The 19,518-nt window shown below is 36.5% G+C and overlaps 3 protein-coding genes across 9 annotated transcripts; 1 reads left to right on the top strand and 2 right to left on the bottom strand.

Moving 5' to 3' along the window:
- Window positions 1-64: 64 nt before the first annotated feature.
- Window positions 65-2,992, bottom strand: U3-55K (U3 small nuclear riboprotein factor 55K). 2 transcript variants are annotated; one of them, XM_046625487.2, is made up of 8 exons: window positions 2,835-2,992; window positions 2,271-2,401; window positions 1,944-2,053; window positions 1,607-1,834; window positions 1,413-1,522; window positions 1,110-1,306; window positions 648-985; window positions 65-336 (listed from the first exon to the last, which is right to left on the bottom strand). In XM_046625487.2, the coding sequence occupies exons 1-8, from the start codon at window positions 2,883-2,885 to the stop codon at window positions 92-94; spliced, it is 1,410 nt and encodes a 469-aa protein (XP_046481443.1). In that variant the 5' UTR covers window positions 2,886-2,992; the 3' UTR covers window positions 65-91. The 2 variants fall into 2 exon arrangements, with proteins under 2 accessions (XP_046481443.1, XP_046481445.1); XM_046625489.2 differs by having other exon boundaries at window positions 65-324; window positions 2,835-2,990.
- A 64-nt stretch (window positions 2,993-3,056) lies between these two features.
- Window positions 3,057-5,359, top strand: LOC124218744 (low molecular weight phosphotyrosine protein phosphatase 1). Of its 2 annotated transcripts, XR_011177086.1 has the most exons (6): window positions 3,057-3,220; window positions 3,411-3,601; window positions 3,751-3,912; window positions 4,045-4,128; window positions 4,606-4,775; window positions 4,889-5,359. XR_011177086.1 is itself a non-coding variant. In XM_069135895.1 (4 exons), exons 1-4 carry the CDS (start codon window positions 3,184-3,186, stop codon window positions 4,123-4,125), a joined length of 471 nt encoding a protein of 156 aa, XP_068991996.1. In that variant the 5' UTR covers window positions 3,057-3,183; the 3' UTR covers window positions 4,126-4,272. The 2 variants fall into 2 exon arrangements, 1 of the variants encoding a protein (XP_068991996.1); XM_069135895.1 differs by lacking the exons at window positions 4,606-4,775; window positions 4,889-5,359 and having other exon boundaries at window positions 4,045-4,272.
- DhpD (guanine deaminase) lies at window positions 4,263-16,628 on the bottom strand. Of its 5 annotated transcripts, XM_046625499.2 has the most exons (8): window positions 7,710-7,896; window positions 6,229-6,471; window positions 5,927-6,145; window positions 5,634-5,741; window positions 5,411-5,518; window positions 5,159-5,324; window positions 4,886-5,032; window positions 4,263-4,811 (listed from the first exon to the last, which is right to left on the bottom strand). In XM_046625499.2, exons 1-8 carry the CDS (start codon window positions 7,806-7,808, stop codon window positions 4,612-4,614), a joined length of 1,290 nt encoding a protein of 429 aa, XP_046481455.1. In that variant the 5' UTR covers window positions 7,809-7,896; the 3' UTR covers window positions 4,263-4,611. The 5 variants fall into 5 exon arrangements, 1 of the variants encoding a protein (XP_046481455.1); XR_011177082.1 differs by lacking the exons at window positions 4,263-4,811; window positions 4,886-5,032; window positions 5,159-5,324; ... (2 more) ...; window positions 5,927-6,145; window positions 6,229-6,471 and adding exons at window positions 7,385-7,470; window positions 9,141-9,371; window positions 9,630-16,628 and having other exon boundaries at window positions 7,710-7,921; XR_011177081.1 differs by lacking the exons at window positions 4,263-4,811; window positions 4,886-5,032; window positions 5,159-5,324; ... (2 more) ...; window positions 5,927-6,145; window positions 6,229-6,471 and adding exons at window positions 7,385-7,470; window positions 9,141-9,371; window positions 9,630-16,628 and having other exon boundaries at window positions 7,710-7,903.
- Window positions 16,629-19,518: the final 2,890 nt, after the last annotated feature.

Below are 19,518 nucleotides of genomic sequence, written 5' to 3'. Positions count from 1 at the left end.
GTAAAAGATGTGTTTTTTTGTGGGACACGACGATCACGGGGTTTCAAATGCACGAATAAACATGTTCTTAGTTTACAAACGTTTATTATCATCATTTTCCATCTTTTCTTATTAACGGTATAACAACTATGCTATTTTTTCCCTCTGGCACTCGCCACCACCTTCCTAGTTTGTGCTCCTGACCAATTCCAGCGACAAGAGACTTTCCGTCTGGTGTGAATGCCAGAGAATTGACGAAACCCACGACTTTTATCTCCAATAGCATTGTTAAGCTTCTGAACGATTCTCCACACTGCCATAGTCTGATAACTCCGTCTCTGGACCCTGAAATAGAAGCTATATTTGCGTTACAATATTCTAGTATAATTCAGCCGGGTGATGAAATTCTTTCATCATAAAATAGAATGAAAGATTTCAATAAATAGGCAAATAAGAAGATTTTGTATGGGAGAATAGAATAATCAGTGATTGGCGAATAGAATGTATCCTTCACTCCTTAATTATCGCCTTTCAAGTAATGTTTCTACTTTCCATCACCTATTTACTACAGAATATTCCCCTCGTTCTTGTTGTAGATCTTAAGTTAAACTTGTAATTCAAAAATAGAAATTCATAGTCCATCCTTAATTAATTATTAATTATCGTACCGGATGCAACGAGATCAGTATTGAGGAAAGTGGCTATGCTAGAGATCCACATAGGTCTTCCGTTTTCTTCGTCTTTTCCGTGGGCTTCGGGCACTGAACATAGAGGTTTCTTTTTCATCGATCCCCAGACACAGAGTTGGCCGTCGTCACCGCAGCTCAAGAAATTTTCCTCATTGATTAATTTTACCGCGTCTATACTACCGGAATGACCATTGAAAATCAGTTGCGATTCTTCCACTATTTTCCATATCCTAATTGTTCCGTCGTAACCTCCACTCGTTATAGCGCGTTCACGCGAAAGCGCGTCTATCGATGTTATTCCGTTTTGATGTCCAAACCTGTTGATTTTGTGGGAATCAGTTTAAAAATTCATCGACTAGATCCAAAGTGTAGTCAAGTTCGAATTCTTAAATAAATAGACAAATAGTGAATCAACTTTGGCTATTTTCAGTTGTAACGCACATTGACTCAACGTAGGCCATGTCGTCCAAATTCCAGACCTTCACGCTGCGGTCATCAGAGGCAGAATACAGAGTATGTGTATCCCTTCTGAATATCAGTCCACTGACTCTGTCTCTGTGTCCTTGAAGATTTTTAATGTGCGTCAATTCGTCACCAGAGTAGACCTTGACTTCTTTAGAGCCATTATCACCGGCAACCTGTTGACAGAGTAATATCACAGTTATGACGAATGGTTTTTTCACCTCTGTTATTAGCATATTTGTGCATCTTAATTTTTCTTGATCCTATTTTTTTCAAACTTACTAAAAATTTACCGTCGGTACTTATGGCTAAGCATCGTACATATTTCATTCCTTCTGTCCCTTTCCTTTTGCCCTTGATTATTTTGAGCTTTTTTTTATCATTTAATGACCCTGCAAGTTAAAGAATTAAGTAATTATTTGGTGTTCCAATATTTTTCTTGGGTATAACTTGATTCTTGTATTATGCTGATTTACATTTTACAACTGTTCCATCCTTGGAACCGGAATAAACGGATTTCCCATCACTGGAAAGGCAGAGACACGTTATTGAACTTTTTTGGTCTTTACATCGTAACATAATAGGTTCTTCATGTCCAGTGTAATTCTTTGCAACAGTTTTTCTCAAACGACCTTTATCCTCTAAATATTCTTCCTGTAGTCGTTTAGCCACTGCACCTTCCTCAAAATCTGCCCTATCTTTTTCTGTAACCATATTCAATTAAGAAATTGAAACTAGAATTGAAATTGGATACTGTATAAACAATTGTTTTACTCAATTTGTAGCCAGTTATTGAAAATAAAAAATGCTGACCTTCTCTCTCAATCTCTTCCAAATATTTTCTGGCAAGCCGTAAACGTTTTTCTTGTGCCGTCTCATCTTCTTCTACGTCAGATTCTTCTTCTACATGATTTTTCTTCTCTCTGCAGATAGGATTATTGATAACAGTGGTTAAATTTATTTCACATTCATTCAGAGGATAAAATTTTACAGAGAACTTGATTCGATACACAAAGATCAATTTCCGATATTATAAGAATTTATATGCCATGATTTATAAATTATTGATCAAGTTTTTGGCAGTTCATTTTCTGCATAGTGAAGTAAAAATAAGAGCTCGTCAAACTACCGAAGGTATACCTTTCCTCTGCAAATTCTTCATCGCTGCTCGCAATGCTCTCATCGTCTTCTGGCGTCGACTTCTTTATATCTTTCTTTTTTGATTTAAAGGGAGGACCTTCGGAGGTTTTTTTGCCAACTTTCCCATTGATCTATGTACAAATTGAGATCTGTTTAGATATCTTTCCTTCGCAGAGGATAAATCGTTTCATGTAAGAGATATGTAGACGGTAAAAATCGTATAGTGATGTCTACTGTTTTATGTTATTCAAGATTCCAAGAAATATTTGGAATACAGGTGTTGTCAAAAACAACTTCACCTGCATTTGAATTACTTTACTCGCAGCTAACAACTGCTTCATCTAGTTAATTACATTTACAATGTAATTCTCTAGACAAAGTTCAAGGCGTGAGTAATGTGAATATATGATCTGACATTATTGATTTGATTGGGAGAAAAAAAAATTAAATTTAAACAACTTGTACACGGTTTAAGAATAAAAACATGCATGCAGGTATAACCTATTTTGTGAAAAGTAAATTTCGGCTAAATGATCGGTTCATCGAATTTACTGATTTATTTACCTTTCTTTTGGGTGGACCACCACCTCGACTATTTCTTATAAAAAAGGACATTATCTATCAGATTTTTTAACAATTATGTTTTTCAAATTCTTTGTAAACTGTTGCGAAAAGCCACATGGCCTCCTCCTCACACTTTCGATCATTGGTAATGGAATATTGTGTAGAGAAGGAACTCCAGCATCTTTTCCGTCTGCCTCGCAATCGTTTTTACAATCGTCGCTAGAGGCGCTGATAAAACATTTGAAGGTTATCGAATATTATCAACTGTCTCCAAATTAACGGACGTCTTCGTAATAGTTTAATTATTAAATAAAAACAGATAAAAACAAAAACACTTGACACGTTTATCATGTCAGTAAAGAGGAAAGTATTAATGATATGTTTAGGTAAGTCTCGAAGTTAAAACCGTAACATAACCTACAACTTCTTAATAAACGCACTTCAATCTTATTCATTTCTACATTTCGATTGCGAAGAAACAATTCCTGACAGAAATTTCCTCGGTAATAATTTAAGCAAAAAAAAAAAAGAAATAGGCAAAACACGTTGATCAACGTACCATTTATATTCCACTAGGAAATATCTGTCGCTCGCCTTTGGCTGAAGCGGTATTCTTAGACTTCATACGGAGAAAGAAACTCCATGATTTATGGGAAGTTGAAAGCGCGGCACTTATCGGTTATCACACAGGTAAAAATCCTGATCATCGAGCAATTGCTATGCTAAAGAAACACGGCATAACAGATTATGTTCATAAAGCAAGACCGGTAAGTGTACCCAAAATATTCTGGACCATATTTGTCTGATTGTAACTCTTTGCCGGTATCATTTAATAGTGGACTTGATAGTACAGAATTTTTTATGCATTCTAATTTATCATCGATGGTTATTCATAAAATTTTGATATCGATTCCAGATCAATCAATCAGATTACGATAAATTTGATTGGATATTTGGAATGGACGAAGATAATATAAGGGAACTGGAACGACTTAGGCCGGCAAATAGTCGCGCTGTGATTGAACTTCTTGGTAAATACGATCCGGAGGAAGAACTGATCATCAGAGATCCATACTATGTTAGTTTCCTCAGAATTCATTCATTTCAATGGCAGTATTTTTGAAAAACTGAAAAACTTGTTCTCAGTGTTTTCTTTAACATTTCCTGTGATTATTTTATTTTCCTTTTTTTTTTTACTCTCTGATTACAGGACAGTGATTCGGAAGGATTTGAAAAAGCTTATATACAATGCGTCAGATCGGTAGCAGCATTTTTAGAAAAACACAAATGAAAGGTAACATTGCATAGATGTGTTATTTTAAACATTGCTTGCAACAAATCAAACCAGCAAATTTAAAAACTGAAAAGAAATTGCTAAGAAATAATCGATTGTTGTAAATTAAGACGGTGGAATAAATACACATTGAGTCTTAGAAAATGGAATAATGCAGGTTTATTTAATTCAGAGAAATTAAAATGATACACTGATAAATAATAATAATAATAACAATCGTCATCATAATAAGAATATTAATAACGTTAAAAAAATAAAGTATGAAAAGTACGGAATCGTTGGTCCCAATTTTTTTAAGTTCTACTAATCTAGTTTTCAAATTTAGTTTCACGTTCGAACCTAGTGACATGCGTAGTAATAATTATTATAAAAAAATCAGGTTGCAAACTTTCACTGGTTCAAATTGCTGTAAATACTTATAAACCGTTTATTATACCGTTGAGATGAAATATTTTCCATCTCCTATTGTTTTACCAGGCCCATTTATTTCACCCGGTGACCAGCGACATAAACCTCAACGATGTTGCGATCATCACCTGAGTGAATCAGCCTCTCGAGCCTGTTCTCTAAGGTGTATTCAATTAAATTGTCAAGTGGCCCGTTCGATCCGTTCAAGTCAATAACGAGAGCATCAAACTGTTTTCCAGGTACAAAACTTCCTATTTCATCCTGCATGGCTAAGGCTGTAAGATGAAACAGAGAATATGGCAAAATCGGAAAATTTACTAACTCTGGTTTTTTTTTTTTTTAAACTTACCAGTAGCTCCCCCCAGTGTTGCTAGGTGAAAAACATCCTTGTAGTTCAGTGGCGTGTAACCAGGTGTGAGGATAGATAAGTGATATGAAACTTGAAGTGCGGCTCGCATTACATTCAGCATGCAAGAACTATCTCCGCCGGAAATATCTGCATCAATAATGATACACAATTGAACAAGTACTTATTTATCATTCCCATTTCCTACTGGATTTAGTCCTTCGAATTCACTCCATTGAAAATGGAAAGAAACAGTTTGCACGGAATGCAACCTACCGGTTCCCAGTCCGATTTTGAGTCCCCGATCCTTCAAACGCTGCACATCGCATAGACCGCTTCTCAAACAAGTATTTGAAGATGGACAATGAATTACGGCAGATCCTCGGCTTTTGAGGAGCGCAAGCTCGCTATCCCCAAGGTGAATTCCATGAGCCAATACAGTCTGTGAATCAATAAACGAAATGTCATCATTTTTAATGAGTGGCGTTATTATTTGTGGTACGTTTAGTTTCCGTGCTTTAGACTCACCTTGTTTGTTAAAAGGCCAGCGGCATCATAAACAGCTGCGTAAGAGGGATATTCCTTGTAAGCCGTCGTCACAGCTTCTATTTCATCCAGATTCTCAGAAATGTGGGTCTGAACAAAGGTCGAGAGATTAATGTGATATTACCAATTGTTGAACTCATCTTTCTAGCTTGTCAGTTCTGGCAAGAAGCTTAAACGTACGATTGAAATTCAATTATGTAATTACCTGGACATGAACTTTCATTTCTTTTGCCAGTTTTCCCAACTCAGTCATGAGCTCCATATCACAGCTCAGGGCAAACCTTGGCGTGATTACTGGCATTATCAATGAACTCTGCAATGTAAATTTTTTTTTTTTCTCTTAGTTTCCATTCTCTAATTTTCGCTTCAATACTCTCTTATTTCATAGAATTTTGTATTCCATTTTTCGCTAGCCATCCGTTATTTCGAAGTTTACAAAAGTATCTGCTCATGGAGTGAAAAAATTGTTTCAATTTGTCTATTTGTCTATTTTCTCACGTTTAATTCAGCAATTTCTTTGATCATCTTTGTGGTCCCGGCGATAGATTCTTTGGTACTTTCACAGTAACCATCTTTCCGTGAATGATTCATGTTCACCTTTCCTACTAAGCATCGCTGGCCATACTTTACAGCCTGTTTGGCCAAAATTAGAGAGGACTCTGTGTGCAAGGATGCAAAATAGCATGCGGTAGTAGTTCCCATTGTTAGAGTTCTTTTCTGTGAATAAGGATAAAAAATCCAATGAAATAATAAACTTATGAATAATCATCAAATTATTGCTTCAAGTGCTGGCAACTTACAACTACGGCTTTATACACATGTTCTGCAAATGCTGAATCCGCATATTTTTTCTCTATTGGGAATGTGTAAGTCTCCAGCCACTCTAGAAGACATTTATTATAGCCAATTCCCAGGTTTGGGAACTGCGCCGCATGAATATGACCATCAACAAATCCTGGGATTAGGAATTGGCCTGCACTTAAGACCCTGACATAGTCGGCATTAATGTCTCCTGGCTTAGGGTTCTCTGATATGTTGATAATCTGGTTGGTAAAAGCCAAGCATGTAAGAAAATCATGACTGTATCAGGATTTTTCCTTTCTTTTTTATATCAAATTTTCAACCTCAAAGCAGATTTTTCATGAACCGGACCTTATTTTCGAATTTCAAAGGTTGAAAATACTATTGCAAAATTTTAAATACTATAAAATCACTTTGAACCAGTTTTGTTCGGTTTGAATTCGGTTAAAAAAGTGTTCTTAGGGTAAGGCAGAGCTTCAGTTATCTGGGTAGGTAAAACAGAGTGCGGCAATGACTTGACGATTTCAAAATTAACTTTTAGAAGGCCGGCACTTTTCACTCGAAATTCGATATTTTTTAGAGTTATGATTTATGTATATAAATATTCAACACGTTCGTTGGAGTTTCCGAGTTGTTTGCTGACAATCGTATATTATGTATTATGTTGTAGCTGAATACAATCGAGATTTATAACATCTGCAAAGTACTTGGCTACATCGTGCTATTTATTGATAATCTTATCACAAGTCATACGAAATATTGAATAGAAAAAAAACATAAAAGTGTGACAAATGTCACGTCCTTGGACTGAGATCGGCGTTTCTATTACTTGGTCATCGGTATAATGATATGAAAACAAAATAACCATAAAGTGATAAGAAAAATTAACTACTAGTAAAACAACTAGTGTTCAGCCGATTCTTACGTACGAATCTCGTTATGGTTTGTAGAAGTATAAATTATTTTTATTGTTTATACTCGATGGCAAACGTTTCGCGATTTGCGCCGGTTCAGATTAGTCGTTAAATCCTGTGCTTCATTTCATGATGTGTGATAGCTGACCATAGACGTGCACATCGATTAAAATGATTTTCAAAGATTTATAAGATTAAAATAATTTTGAATTATTTGCTAAAGTGAAACAGAAGAAACGGATATTTTGAACTGGTTACTATTTTCATATGACCACAGAATTTACGATACATTGTTTGCTCATTGGACGAACATGTGTTCCATATTCTCTGAAAATCAAATTTTCACATATTATGATGCTTGTAAACGGTTATTATTATTGCCATATTATTATCATTGTTACTACTGCAAATTTTCATCGAATCGTCAAAACATGCGCGAAAAACAGCGCACTCAAATTCAAAATTCGAACGCTATTCCTTAAATCACGACACAGTAAAATTTGAATAACTGATTGTGGTGATCCGATCACGCTTAAATTGAGTATTCTTCAAGTTTAATTAATTACCTTGCCATTTTCGACCAGAATTGCAGCTCGTTGTAGCACATCTAGACGACCTTGAGGATCGGAATGAATAATCGGACCGACAAACAACTGTCGATTCATATTTAAACCGGATGTTTATATAGCGTCCAATGTCCTTATCAGTCAGTTTTCCAATTGCATTGGTCGAATCCACTGATATATAACTGTCGAATCAACTATTTCACAACTAAAATCTTTAAGTTTCAAACTTACTACGTATAGTAGACTATATAGGATGTATCAGTATTCGGGGACTACCGGGAACTCACTGATTCCTTGCAAAAAAATAAGACTAAAATTACTCTTGACAATTTTTTTTTTCAAGCAACGGTTTTTTAACCGATTGAACTTCTGTATCATTCAAGAGTAATTTTAGTCTTATTTTTTTGCAAGGAATATATAGCCATGTATAGCTGTACTATTCTCCGCAAATTATGTCCATCGGTCGATAAAGATTTTCGACGAATAGATGTAAAAAAATACAGTTTTTTTTCAGCGACAATAATTTCGTACTATAGCCAGTATTGGTAGTCAGTTTTTTTGTATTAGTGACGGTTCCCTATCAATCAAATGACGTCTGAAATAAGACTTAACCTATGTTTAAATGTTGCAAAATATATCTACACAATATTTATTTATTACAAATTACATTCGAGAAGTTTAGCGTGTTCTTTCGATCTAATAGACCGTAAACAAACTTAAATTCGGTCAAAACAATTTATCCTTAGGAGAGTTTGCGAGAGTTTTAGGGTCGATGTTGCTATGGATACTGAAAGAGGGAAAGATGATGAATAAGATCGTAACTGAATACAACTATCGGTCGGCAACAGTAACTACAAGTAGCGCAAATAAACGGCAACCGGTTCTAACAGGCAAAACTGCCAACTGCTCGTATTTCATTCCTAAGCTAAGGTTTATAGTAGCACACGCACGCATTACAGAAATGCATGTATACATCCCCTACGATACATGTTCAATTCCAAGTTCCAACTGTCCTTGTAGTGCACGGCCAACAGTTATCGCACTTCGGGATGCCGTCATATCCCTAGTGAAAATTTCTACTACCACAAATTTTTACAGAAATTGGGTCATTTCGTATTATTTTGTATAAAATTGTAAATATGCATAGTTTTTCATAAAGAATTGTTAATTTACTCTGACAATTGTAGCAGCTTGTCAATTTTTTTTCATTTAAAAATACAAATTTGTATGAAAAACCACCATACATATTTACAAATTGTACGAACTGTCCCAATTTCCCTAAAAATTCGTAGAAAATCACTGAAATCATTTTCACCAGGCAGTATTATCCGAAAAATTGCGCACACTTTCGGTGCATATTCATGTTCTGTTTTCTTCATGGGTCGATTAGTTATTAGGCGTTGTTAGTACTATTTTACTCTGTGCTGTTACCTTGTTCAAATGCTATTAGCACTTAGCATGCTTTCAGGTCCGTCTAACTCACGTGTTACGTGTTACCAAGCACGTTCTAGCACTCTTATAAACACTTGTGGCCTCTTTTTCAGGAATTTTGGACTGACCTTCAAACTCGTATGTGTGGTTTTGCACTGCAATACTTGACACTGTTAGTGCACTTTTAGGCGTTTAGGTAGTATTTGGTCTGTATTTGGTGCCCCTACCCTACTGAAAATGACCACGTCTTAAATCATATAATGTTATGACCGAAATCAACGTGTAATTTATTACATGATTTATCTTGTAAATTCGAGAAATATGTGTAATAAATCACATAATAAATTACAAAAGCACGAGTCATAAAACATGCTAGATCTATACTATATCTATACATCAAATATACTAGATAGGTATGTTACGTTCCGAGAGGAACGTTTCGAGTCGACTCTGATTCGCCGCGTGATTTAAATTGTTCTCCTGACTTACGTAGTTGGTGTATGTAAATCTCGGGAATCCGCTGATCAGCTCCTCAGATCTTCTCGTTCAACTCGCCTACAATTCTGAGAGTTTGTTAGGTAGGGCTCGTGCCAACCATCACTATGCGTGATTGAAATAATTATTTATGACAACACTTGGGTTAATTACACATTTATTAACGGTCTCCTTCTAGTTCTCGATGGTAGGTTTACAATCGTGGTACAGATTGGTGTTAATCACTATCGCAGTGACAAACTGTTAACAAGTTTCGAAGGTTCTGAATGACTTATAATGATTTTATTCTAGGATTTCGGTAGAGGTCTGATCTGTTCTCTATGATGTCTGAAGTTCTTCTACTTATTCTGTTTTTTGGGAAGGTTGACTTAGAGGGAAAATAGGAGGAGTTCAAAAGGAGTCGCGGTTTCTCGCGGGTCTCGGATGATTGGTTGAGGATGATGAAAAAGTTGGGGGTAAGGTTTCTGGTTCGTGCGTGGGATCTCGGTGGCGGATTGGCGCGAGGTGGTTGGTTAAGAGAAGCAAGCGGCGAAGCGCTGACTGGTCTTGTTTTTGTTAAAATAAGGGCGCTATCCTGAATTCTGGGAATAGGGGTTTCTTTCTCTGTGAGCTATCCGTGATTTATCTTCCCTCGTTTCCGGTGTTTTGTCTTTTTGGTTATCTTAACTGTTGCAGGTTTATTACTTTGGGTTATTACGGTTGAATGGGAAAAAATATATATATAACATGTATGTTATGAATTTGACTGATGAAATAACGGTTAATCTAGCGTGTGAGGACTGTTGATATAAGAATTTGGACGTTGTGATGGTAACTAAGTGCGTTGGTATTAATCTACGACTATCGGTAAGAGCACGTAGGGCTCTCTTATGGTAACTGCACGCTGGTCAGGTAGAGCGCAGAGAGGGCGCCGCCGTGGATACCGGCTGGCACGTAACACCTCCCCCGTTAAGATTCGAGCGTCCTCGCTCGAAGTAAGCGAGTGCTGTTATACCGACGTGAAGTTTCCATAATTCGATTACTTCTAAGGGTTAACGTGATAAATCATATAACATATTACATAAAATTGTGAATCACTTAAATTTACATGAAATTAATAATGAATTATGATTACTTGAATAATAGTAAAGTATAGTGAACAGAATATTGATTAACTAGGTATAAGTGAATATACTTAGAGTGGATATAATAGTGCTTAATGTCTGATATTTTGATTATTCTAAGAGTATATACGATTAAGGTAAGTAATATTGATATAAATGCCAATTATTATTCTATGATTAAGGCATGAATTATATAATGTTTGAAATATGTAGTGAATATACTTAAGATTATTCATAAAAAAAATTTTAATTTTATAAGCTATTATATGAATTATTACAGTTCTATGTAATATTTTGGTATTATTATTATATATGTTATATTCTATGAATTATTCTATGAGTTCGGATCTTTGTAATCTGAGGTTGTTCGTTTCTATAAGATTGATTGATTTATTTTGTATATAAGTAAATTTTCTGAAGGTTTGTATACTTCCGATTCTAGTATAAATTTCATCAGCAATCCGAGTAATTGAAATTTGAATTTGGTTAATAAGCTATCTTTGCTCTGTCACAATGAATTATTTTACGTTTGTTTTTCTCTAATTCTATTTCTATATCATTCTTTTCTGGAAATATTTCTGTGATTCTGTACGGTCCCTTGTAATTGTCATCTAGCTTTCCTGTCTTTTGATTTTTCACTAGATAAATGCTTTGTCCTATTTTGAAATCAACTGGATTTATTTTTCTGTCGTAATATTGTTTCGATCTGGCTTTAGCTTTTTCTAAATTTTCGCGTGCTGTATTTCGAATTTCTATAGTTTTAAGCATTAGGTTCTTTACGTAGTCGTCGTAGGTCAGAGTTTCGTCGAGGGGTGGGAATTCTGAAGGCATGCGGGCGTTCCGTCCGTAAACTATCTCGAATGGGGTGTGGTTTGTCCCTTCGTGTCTGCTTGTATTGTAAGAAAATGTCGCGTGAGGCAACCATTCGTCCCAGTCTCTCTTCGTTAAATAATGTTTTAGATAATCTACAAGTACTTGATGGCTTCTTTCTAAAGAACCATTTGATTGAGGATGGAATGCTGTAGTCTTGAATTGTGTGATTTTGAATGCTTTTGCGACTCGTCTCATTACTTGACCAATGAATGCTGCTCCTTGATCTGTTAATATTGTTTTTGGACATCCGTATTTACAGATAAAGTTTTTCACAAATGCATCTGCAATATCTTCAGCAGTTGCATGTACTAACGGTATTGCTAAACTGAATTTTGAAAGATTGTCTTGCATGGTCAATACATACTTGTAATCGTTTGGGGATGTTTCGAAGGGTCCGACTATATCTAGCGCTACTTTGTCAAATACGTCTGCAGATGTGTCTGTTATGACCATAGGTTGTTTAGTTTTAATGCGCGTTAGTTTTTTCTTTTGACAGCTGACACATTTCTTTATAAAATCTTCTATTTGCTTTTTCATATTATCCCAAAAATATTTCTGTCGAATTCTGTTATACGTTTTCGTGATACCTTTATGTCCTGCGATCGGAGATTCGTGATTTTCTTGTATTATTCTGAGTCTGATATCTGGAGGTGGAATGATAATTTTGTCTTTACAGATCGTTATGATAATTTGTGTTCCGGCGAATACCTGTCTAATGATATTTTTAATTTTAATCCATCCAAGATCGTTTATTCCACTTTTACCTTGCGATATGCTTGCTGTTTTAATATTCAAATCTTCCATATTCTGTTTCAAATGTACAAATGCATCATAATAGTTATTTTCCAAAGGTGTGTCTTGTTTATATTCTTGAGTAACCAATGCGATTATTCGTTTCTTTGGTGTTCCTAATATAATTATGTGTCCTATCTGATATTCTGTGACTGGTTTAATGTTTTTCAAGTATCCTTTTTCATCTAAAAATTTACCTATCTCGCCTAGTGCTATTCCGTTAGTGGAAATGAAGCATAGATAATTATCTTTTCTCATTTCTAAATTGTCTCGAGTTTCTATCAAGTTAGTAGATTCTTGTCTTGGTAATTCTACTGAGGCTTGCGAATCGTCGGATACTGTGATATCCGATACGTTATCTAAGTTACTTATTTCAATTGATTTGTCTTCTAGATTCTGTGGATCATTAAGTTCTACTATTGCATCTAGATCTGGTAAAGCGTTTGAAATATTTATCGATATCGGATTTCGTTGGCTCTGAGGATCTGGAGTTATATATGTTTTCGAAGATTCTTTGTTAACGTTCTCAAGTGAAGCTAGGTTCTTGGGAGTCTGCAAAATTTCCGTTGCCTGTTTTCTAATTTTTTCGGTGCTAGTTTTGTTTCTCGCGGCTTTAGGTTTTGAAGGTTTATTTGCATGGGTGCTTTGGTGGCCTTCTAAACCTTTGTAACATGCGTATTTATATGTCGGTCTATGTTGTCTCGTTGTCCGTCGGGGTTCTGGCATGTGGTTTATACCACTGTTAGTGTTAATCTTTCTTGTATTTTCGATGTTTTGTTTAGACGCAAGCGTTCTCGGTTTTACGGTCTCGGTCTCCGTTATCTGTTCGTGTCGAACTGGTAATTGTTCTGTCCTTTGCTTATCTCTAGCGTCGCTTCCGCTTGAGGATGTGTTTATTGTTTCATGTCCGAGATCTTGGAGCGTTTCGTCAACGTCCATCTTTTGTGTGGTCTCAAAGGACTTGTTTATACACATGGGTTCTTGCGAGGGGTGTACGTCTGCCTGAACTGTGATTGTATTAGATTTTTCGCTTCCCGAAGCTGATGCAACGTCTAAGGTTATAATGCGTCTTCCTGTACATTCCTTGTCCAATTCTATTTTGTCATGAAATTTCTTTTGTTTCGAAATTACGTCATTCGTCTTTGAAATAGGGTATGGAGTAATTTCGTCTGCGTCTGTCGTTACTTTCAAATTATCTGTAATAGTTTTACGTCTTGTTCTAAGTAATGGTGAAGGTGTAAATTCAGCTGTTTTAGAAGAACGTTTGTTTAATAAATCTCTGGCTAAGCTTCTCTGGAAATTATTCTTCCTATTGCTGGAAGGTGTTCCTGAACCTGTCGGTGTATTATTAATATTTGGCACGGATACAATCTTAGGGGTGTGAATAATCGTAGCTGAAGTATGCTCTTGAGTGGGTGTCGGGGGTGAGGCTAGAGAATGCCCGCTTTCTGTGACGACTATAGCTGTATTTTGTCTTATACTAGGTATACTCGATTCCATATTACTTTTATTAATTCTATGCTTTACTGGATTTAATTTATAAGAATCATCGCTATCCAGTGATGAGGATTCAGAGTCTACATAATCTGGGAGTAACGTAGATTGATTTTTCTTTGATCTTTTATCCATCGAAGACGAAGATTGAGAATCTGATTCTATTTCTATGATAACAGATTGTTGATTTTCATTCGATTTATTGCTAGCTAAAGTTCTATGATTTTCTGGAGAGTCTGATAGTTCATCCGATGGTGAATCTTCGTATTCAGAACGATGTCTGAATGGAGTAAAGCGTTTAGCACTTGATTTTCTTTTATTAAGGATTTTTAATTTCCTATGTTTACCGGTTTCCTGTGAGTTTGTATTTTTGTCTACGAATTTAGGTCTAAGACGACTGGCAATAGGTTGCGCAGGCCTATTGTTATCCATCGTTCGATTTTTGCTATAGTCGGAATTTGAGTCTAATCGTGCGCCTCTCGGGTTTGTCACGTTTTTAGAATCTACCGTTCCGACATGTTTGTTTCCGCCTGAGCTCGGAAAACCTAAAAAGTCTTCCTCGTCTGTACTCACTGCAGCTTCTTGGATTTTGTAATCTGCCTGTATAGTTTCTTCTTCCACGGAGGAACTACTTACATAACGTCGTCTAATCTTCGCGTCTCTCTGAATTAACCTTTGAGCGGAGTCAGATGACGACCGTAGCCTGGCTATACCCGGTGCTACGTTAAGAGCAGGGTCTGTTGATCGTCTCCACTTGAATTTTATGGGATATACGTCCCTTTTTCCAATATCAACGGGGTTTCTCGACAACGCGTCTGCGTTTGTATTTATTTTGCCCGCTTTATACTGAATTTTATACTGGAATTCTTTTAAACGTTCTCTCCATCTCATTACACGTGACGTAGGGTCATTCGTAGAATTTACCCATACTAACGGTCTGTGATCGGTTAACAATGTAAATTGTCTACCATAGAGATATGGTCTAAAAGTTTTAATTGCATAAACGATTGCCACCATTTCCTTCTCAGTTGTCGAATAATTTCTTTCATGCTTGTTCAAAACTCTAGAAGCATACGCGACGGGCGCGTCTTCGCCTGGTTTTCCTTGCGATAAAATGGCTCCTACTGCGAAACCAGATGCGTCTGTTGTAACTACAAATTGTGACGAAAAATCAGGGTATTGTAGTATAGGTGCTTCACAAAGTTTATCGCGCAAGATTTCGAAAGCTAATTGCGTATTAGAATTCCATTCAAATTTTTTGTTTTTGCTAGTTAATTCTGACAAAGGCTTAGCGATTTTAGCAAAGTTCTTAATAAATCTACGGTAATATCCGGCTAGTCCTAAAAATTCTTTAACATTCTTCGTGGTTTTCGGAACAGGAAATTTCTTTACAGCTTCGATTTTTTTTGGATCTGGTTTAACTCCGTCAGCTGATATAATATGCCCTAGATATTTGACTTCCGTTCTAAGAAATTCGCACTTGTCCGATTGTAACGTCAAGTTTGCTTTTCTTAAGCGTTCAGCGAGCTTTATAAACTTAGTTGCATGTTCTTCAAGTGATCGTGCATAAATTACAATGTCGTCTAGGTATACGAATAAATCTATTCCCTGTAAACCTCGTAAAACTAAGTCCATAAGTCGTTGAAAGGTTGCTGGTGCGTTTTTCAGTCCAAAAGGCATTCGGTTAAACTCGTAATGTCCGTGGGGTGTTGTAAATGCTGTCTTATGTTTATCGTCTGGATGCATAGCAATTTGATGGAATCCTGAGGCTAAGTCAAATATTGAAAAATATTTTGCTCCACCTAGTTGGTCGAGTATGTCTGATATTAAAGGTAATGGATAAGCGTCTCCAATCGTTTTTTCATTTAATTTTCTATAATCGATAACTAATCGCCATCGTTTATTTCCTTTTGAATCTTCTTTCTTTGGTACAATCCATAGTGGTGAATTATACGGTGAATTTGATGGTTCTATGATATTCATTTTTAATAAATCTGTAATCTGTTTCTCAATTTCTGGCTTTTGAAAGGGAGGATGCCTGTACTGTCTGGTGTTGATGGGTATCTCGTCTGTGGTTAGTATACGGTGCATGCATGTGTTAGTAACTCGCAGGGGTTCTCCGGGGATGTGAAAGAGGTCAGCATACTCGTCGATTAAGAGAGCAACTGCTTTACGCTCTTCTGAGTTCAAATGGTCTAATCGCAATAAATTGAATACTTCATTAGCGCGGTTTCCTCGCGTCCGAGTTATCGCGTGCTCTAAAGTTTCACATTTTATGCTATTACTATCCTCGTCTACGCTTGTATCGAAAGGGTACAAGGGAATTACGGGAATTTCCATTTCAACATCTTCATCCAGTGTGTTAATCGCGTACAAATAAGCTATTCCATTATTATTTGAAACAACGGTTTCGCCTATGTATATACCTTCCTGCGTATCTAAGCGCGGTACGTAACCCTCTAAAATTTCCGTGTTCTTGACTCGAATAAACATCGCGGTTTTCTGTCTGGCCAGCAGCAGTACGCTTTCTGTTTCTGAGAACGGTATGTTGATCTTGTTTAGGGTCACGGACTTTGTTCGATAATCGATCTTTCCGTCATTGTCATGCATAAATTCTGATCCTATAATACCTGTATAATTTAATGGAAAATCTTGTGAAACTACATTGAATTCTCCGAGAATATTATTAATCCTGATTTTAATTTTTCCTAATGTCATTGGTTTGTCAACTTTTGAGACTCCATTAAGTTCGTAAGAAATCGAGGCATCGATCGATTCTGGATTTTTCAATTCACTTATTCTTATCAAATTTAATTGAGATCCTGTATCTACTAAAAATTTTCCATTTTTGTGTTTGAGATCTTTTGATTCTATAATTATTGATGGTGATCTATGATTTGGGGATATTGAACCGATATTAAATTCAGCACTACGGATTTCTGGTGCATTTATATTTTCTGTATTGGATTTTATTACTCTGCTACCTGACGCTGAGTCTCGGAGTTTCCCGTCGTCGCGTCTATTCGAGGGGAGGCTCGAGCGTTTCCCGCTTGTGTATTAGTAACGTTGTTTGTCTCTGTTTTGCCTCCTTCACGCCTGCTATTATTATAAGCGCGTTTTCTACAATCTCGGATAATGTGACCTATTTTCTTACAATAATTGCATTGTAGGTTAGCGTTTGGATTCGAATTTTGAATTGTTGCTCCGTTGTTTTTATTTTTTAAGTAACGGCATTCGTCTATTACGTGGTTATTTCGTTTGCAGTATCGACAGTATTTATCTATCTGCTGATTTGAGTTTGATATATTTGCTTGACTTGAAATATCTTGTCGATTGCCATTGATTCGAGAATTTGAAATTTTATTCCGGTTTATTGCATTTGAACTAACTGTTTGAGCAGTATAACAAGCTTTTTCTTCGGATGCTTTAATTGTTGGTTTATACATATTTTCGGCGTTCTTGATATTCTTTTGACGCTTTTCTAATTCCATAGCTTCGGTCACTACTTCTTGCAATGTATTATACTTAGATTTCGACAGGAAAAGGGAGTATCTAGGAAGTAGTCCGGCTATAAATGATTTTACTGCAACTTTAATTGCCCATGATTTTAGTGGTTGAGCATCAGTTGTTTCTGCTAAATCAATTTCTGCTAATGTCATCTGTAAATGAGTGCCTATTCTGTAGTTGAAGTCAATAATTTGTTCGTCTTGTCTTTGTTCAAAGTCGTTAAGTTCTTTTATCCAAGTGTCTATGTCTTTGTCTGGTTTGAAGTGAGTTCTTAAAAATTTCGCAAGTTCATCGATTGTTCGTATTTTTGCGTTTGTTACACGTTTAAGTGGTTCTCCCCTACATTTTGATCGTAACATTTTAACTAGAAATTCTTCTCCGCATTGTGGTATGAATTGTTTAACACTTTCAAATTCATCTATGAATGTTTGAATCGAACAACCAGCAGATGTATTATCGAATTCTGGTATTATTTTGAAAACATCTTTGTAATCGAATTTATGGATATATGATGATCCGTCTACTCTAAGCGATGTATTGGGATTTGTGGTACTTGTATTCTGTTGGGTGCTAGTTTCCATGGGAACTTGAGTATTATCGTTATTAGGCATTTTGAAAATTGTATTTTGACTTACGTTACGGAGACTATAAGCAATGAATGACGATTCTCAGGGGTTGGGCGGGAGGGCGAAGTTTCCGTTGAAATTGATGTTCTGCGATGCAAGCTTCTACGATGCGAAGGTCTGCGATGCGAAGGTCTGCGATGCGAAGGTCTGCGATGAAAAGATCTACGGTGCCACGTTCAATGTTGCGAAATTCTCCGGTGCTACGTTCTGCGATGCACAATTCTTCGATATCGTCTGGTAATATGTTGTTGATGACAGTTGTTGTAGATGTTTAATCAACAGTGTATGTTGATAACAGTTTGAAGAAGTTTAATTCGATGATGATTTGGTCACAATCATTTATCAGTTATATCGTCGATGTGTATTCCCAATGTTGAAAAAATTTTTCGAGTTTTCGAAGGTTTCAGTAGCGTTGATTGTTTGATGATTATTTAATTATTTCTAGTTGGCTCTCGCACACGCTGCCACCATTTTATTTATATTGTAGAGCTGTTACGTTCCGAGAGGAACGTTTCGAGTCGACTCTGATTCGCCGCGTGATTTAAATTGTTCTCCTGACTTACGTAGTTGGTGTATGTAAATCTCGGGAATCCGCTGATCAGCTCCTCAGATCTTCTCGTTCAACTCGCCTACAATTCTGAGAGTTTGTTAGGTAGGGCTCGTGCCAACCATCACTATGCGTGATTGAAATAATTATTTATGACAACACTTGGGTTAATTACACATTTATTAACGGTCTCCTTCTAGTTCTCGATGGTAGGTTTACAATCGTGGTACAGATTGGTGTTAATCACTATCGCAGTGACAAACTGTTAACAAGTTTCGAAGGTTCTGAATGACTTATAATGATTTTATTCTAGGATTTCGGTAGAGGTCTGATCTGTTCTCTATGATGTCTGAAGTTCTTCTACTTATTCTGTTTTTTGGGAAGGTTGACTTAGAGGGAAAATAGGAGGAGTTCAAAAGGAGTCGCGGTTTCTCGCGGGTCTCGGATGATTGGTTGAGGATGATGAAAAAGTTGGGGGTAAGGTTTCTGGTTCGTGCGTGGGATCTCGGTGGCGGATTGGCGCGAGGTGGTTGGTTAAGAGAAGCAAGCGGCGAAGCGCTGACTGGTCTTGTTTTTGTTAAAATAAGGGCGCTATCCTGAATTCTGGGAATAGGGGTTTCTTTCTCTGTGAGCTATCCGTGATTTATCTTCCCTCGTTTCCGGTGTTTTGTCTTTTTGGTTATCTTAACTGTTGCAGGTTTATTACTTTGGGTTATTACGGTTGAATGGGAAAAAATATATATATAACATGTATGTTATGAATTTGACTGATGAAATAACGGTTAATCTAGCGTGTGAGGACTGTTGATATAAGAATTTGGACGTTGTGATGGTAACTAAGTGCGTTGGTATTAATCTACGACTATCGGTAAGAGCACGTAGGGCTCTCTTATGGTAACTGCACGCTGGTCAGGTAGAGCGCAGAGAGGGCGCCGCCGTGG

The sequence above is a fragment of the Neodiprion pinetum genome, chromosome 5 (genome assembly GCF_021155775.2).
Source record: "Neodiprion pinetum isolate iyNeoPine1 chromosome 5, iyNeoPine1.2, whole genome shotgun sequence".
Classification (NCBI taxonomy): Eukaryota; Metazoa; Arthropoda; class Insecta; order Hymenoptera; family Diprionidae; genus Neodiprion; species Neodiprion pinetum.
Note: the sequence above shows the minus strand (reverse complement) of the source record. Positions and strands in the feature narration are given on the sequence as shown.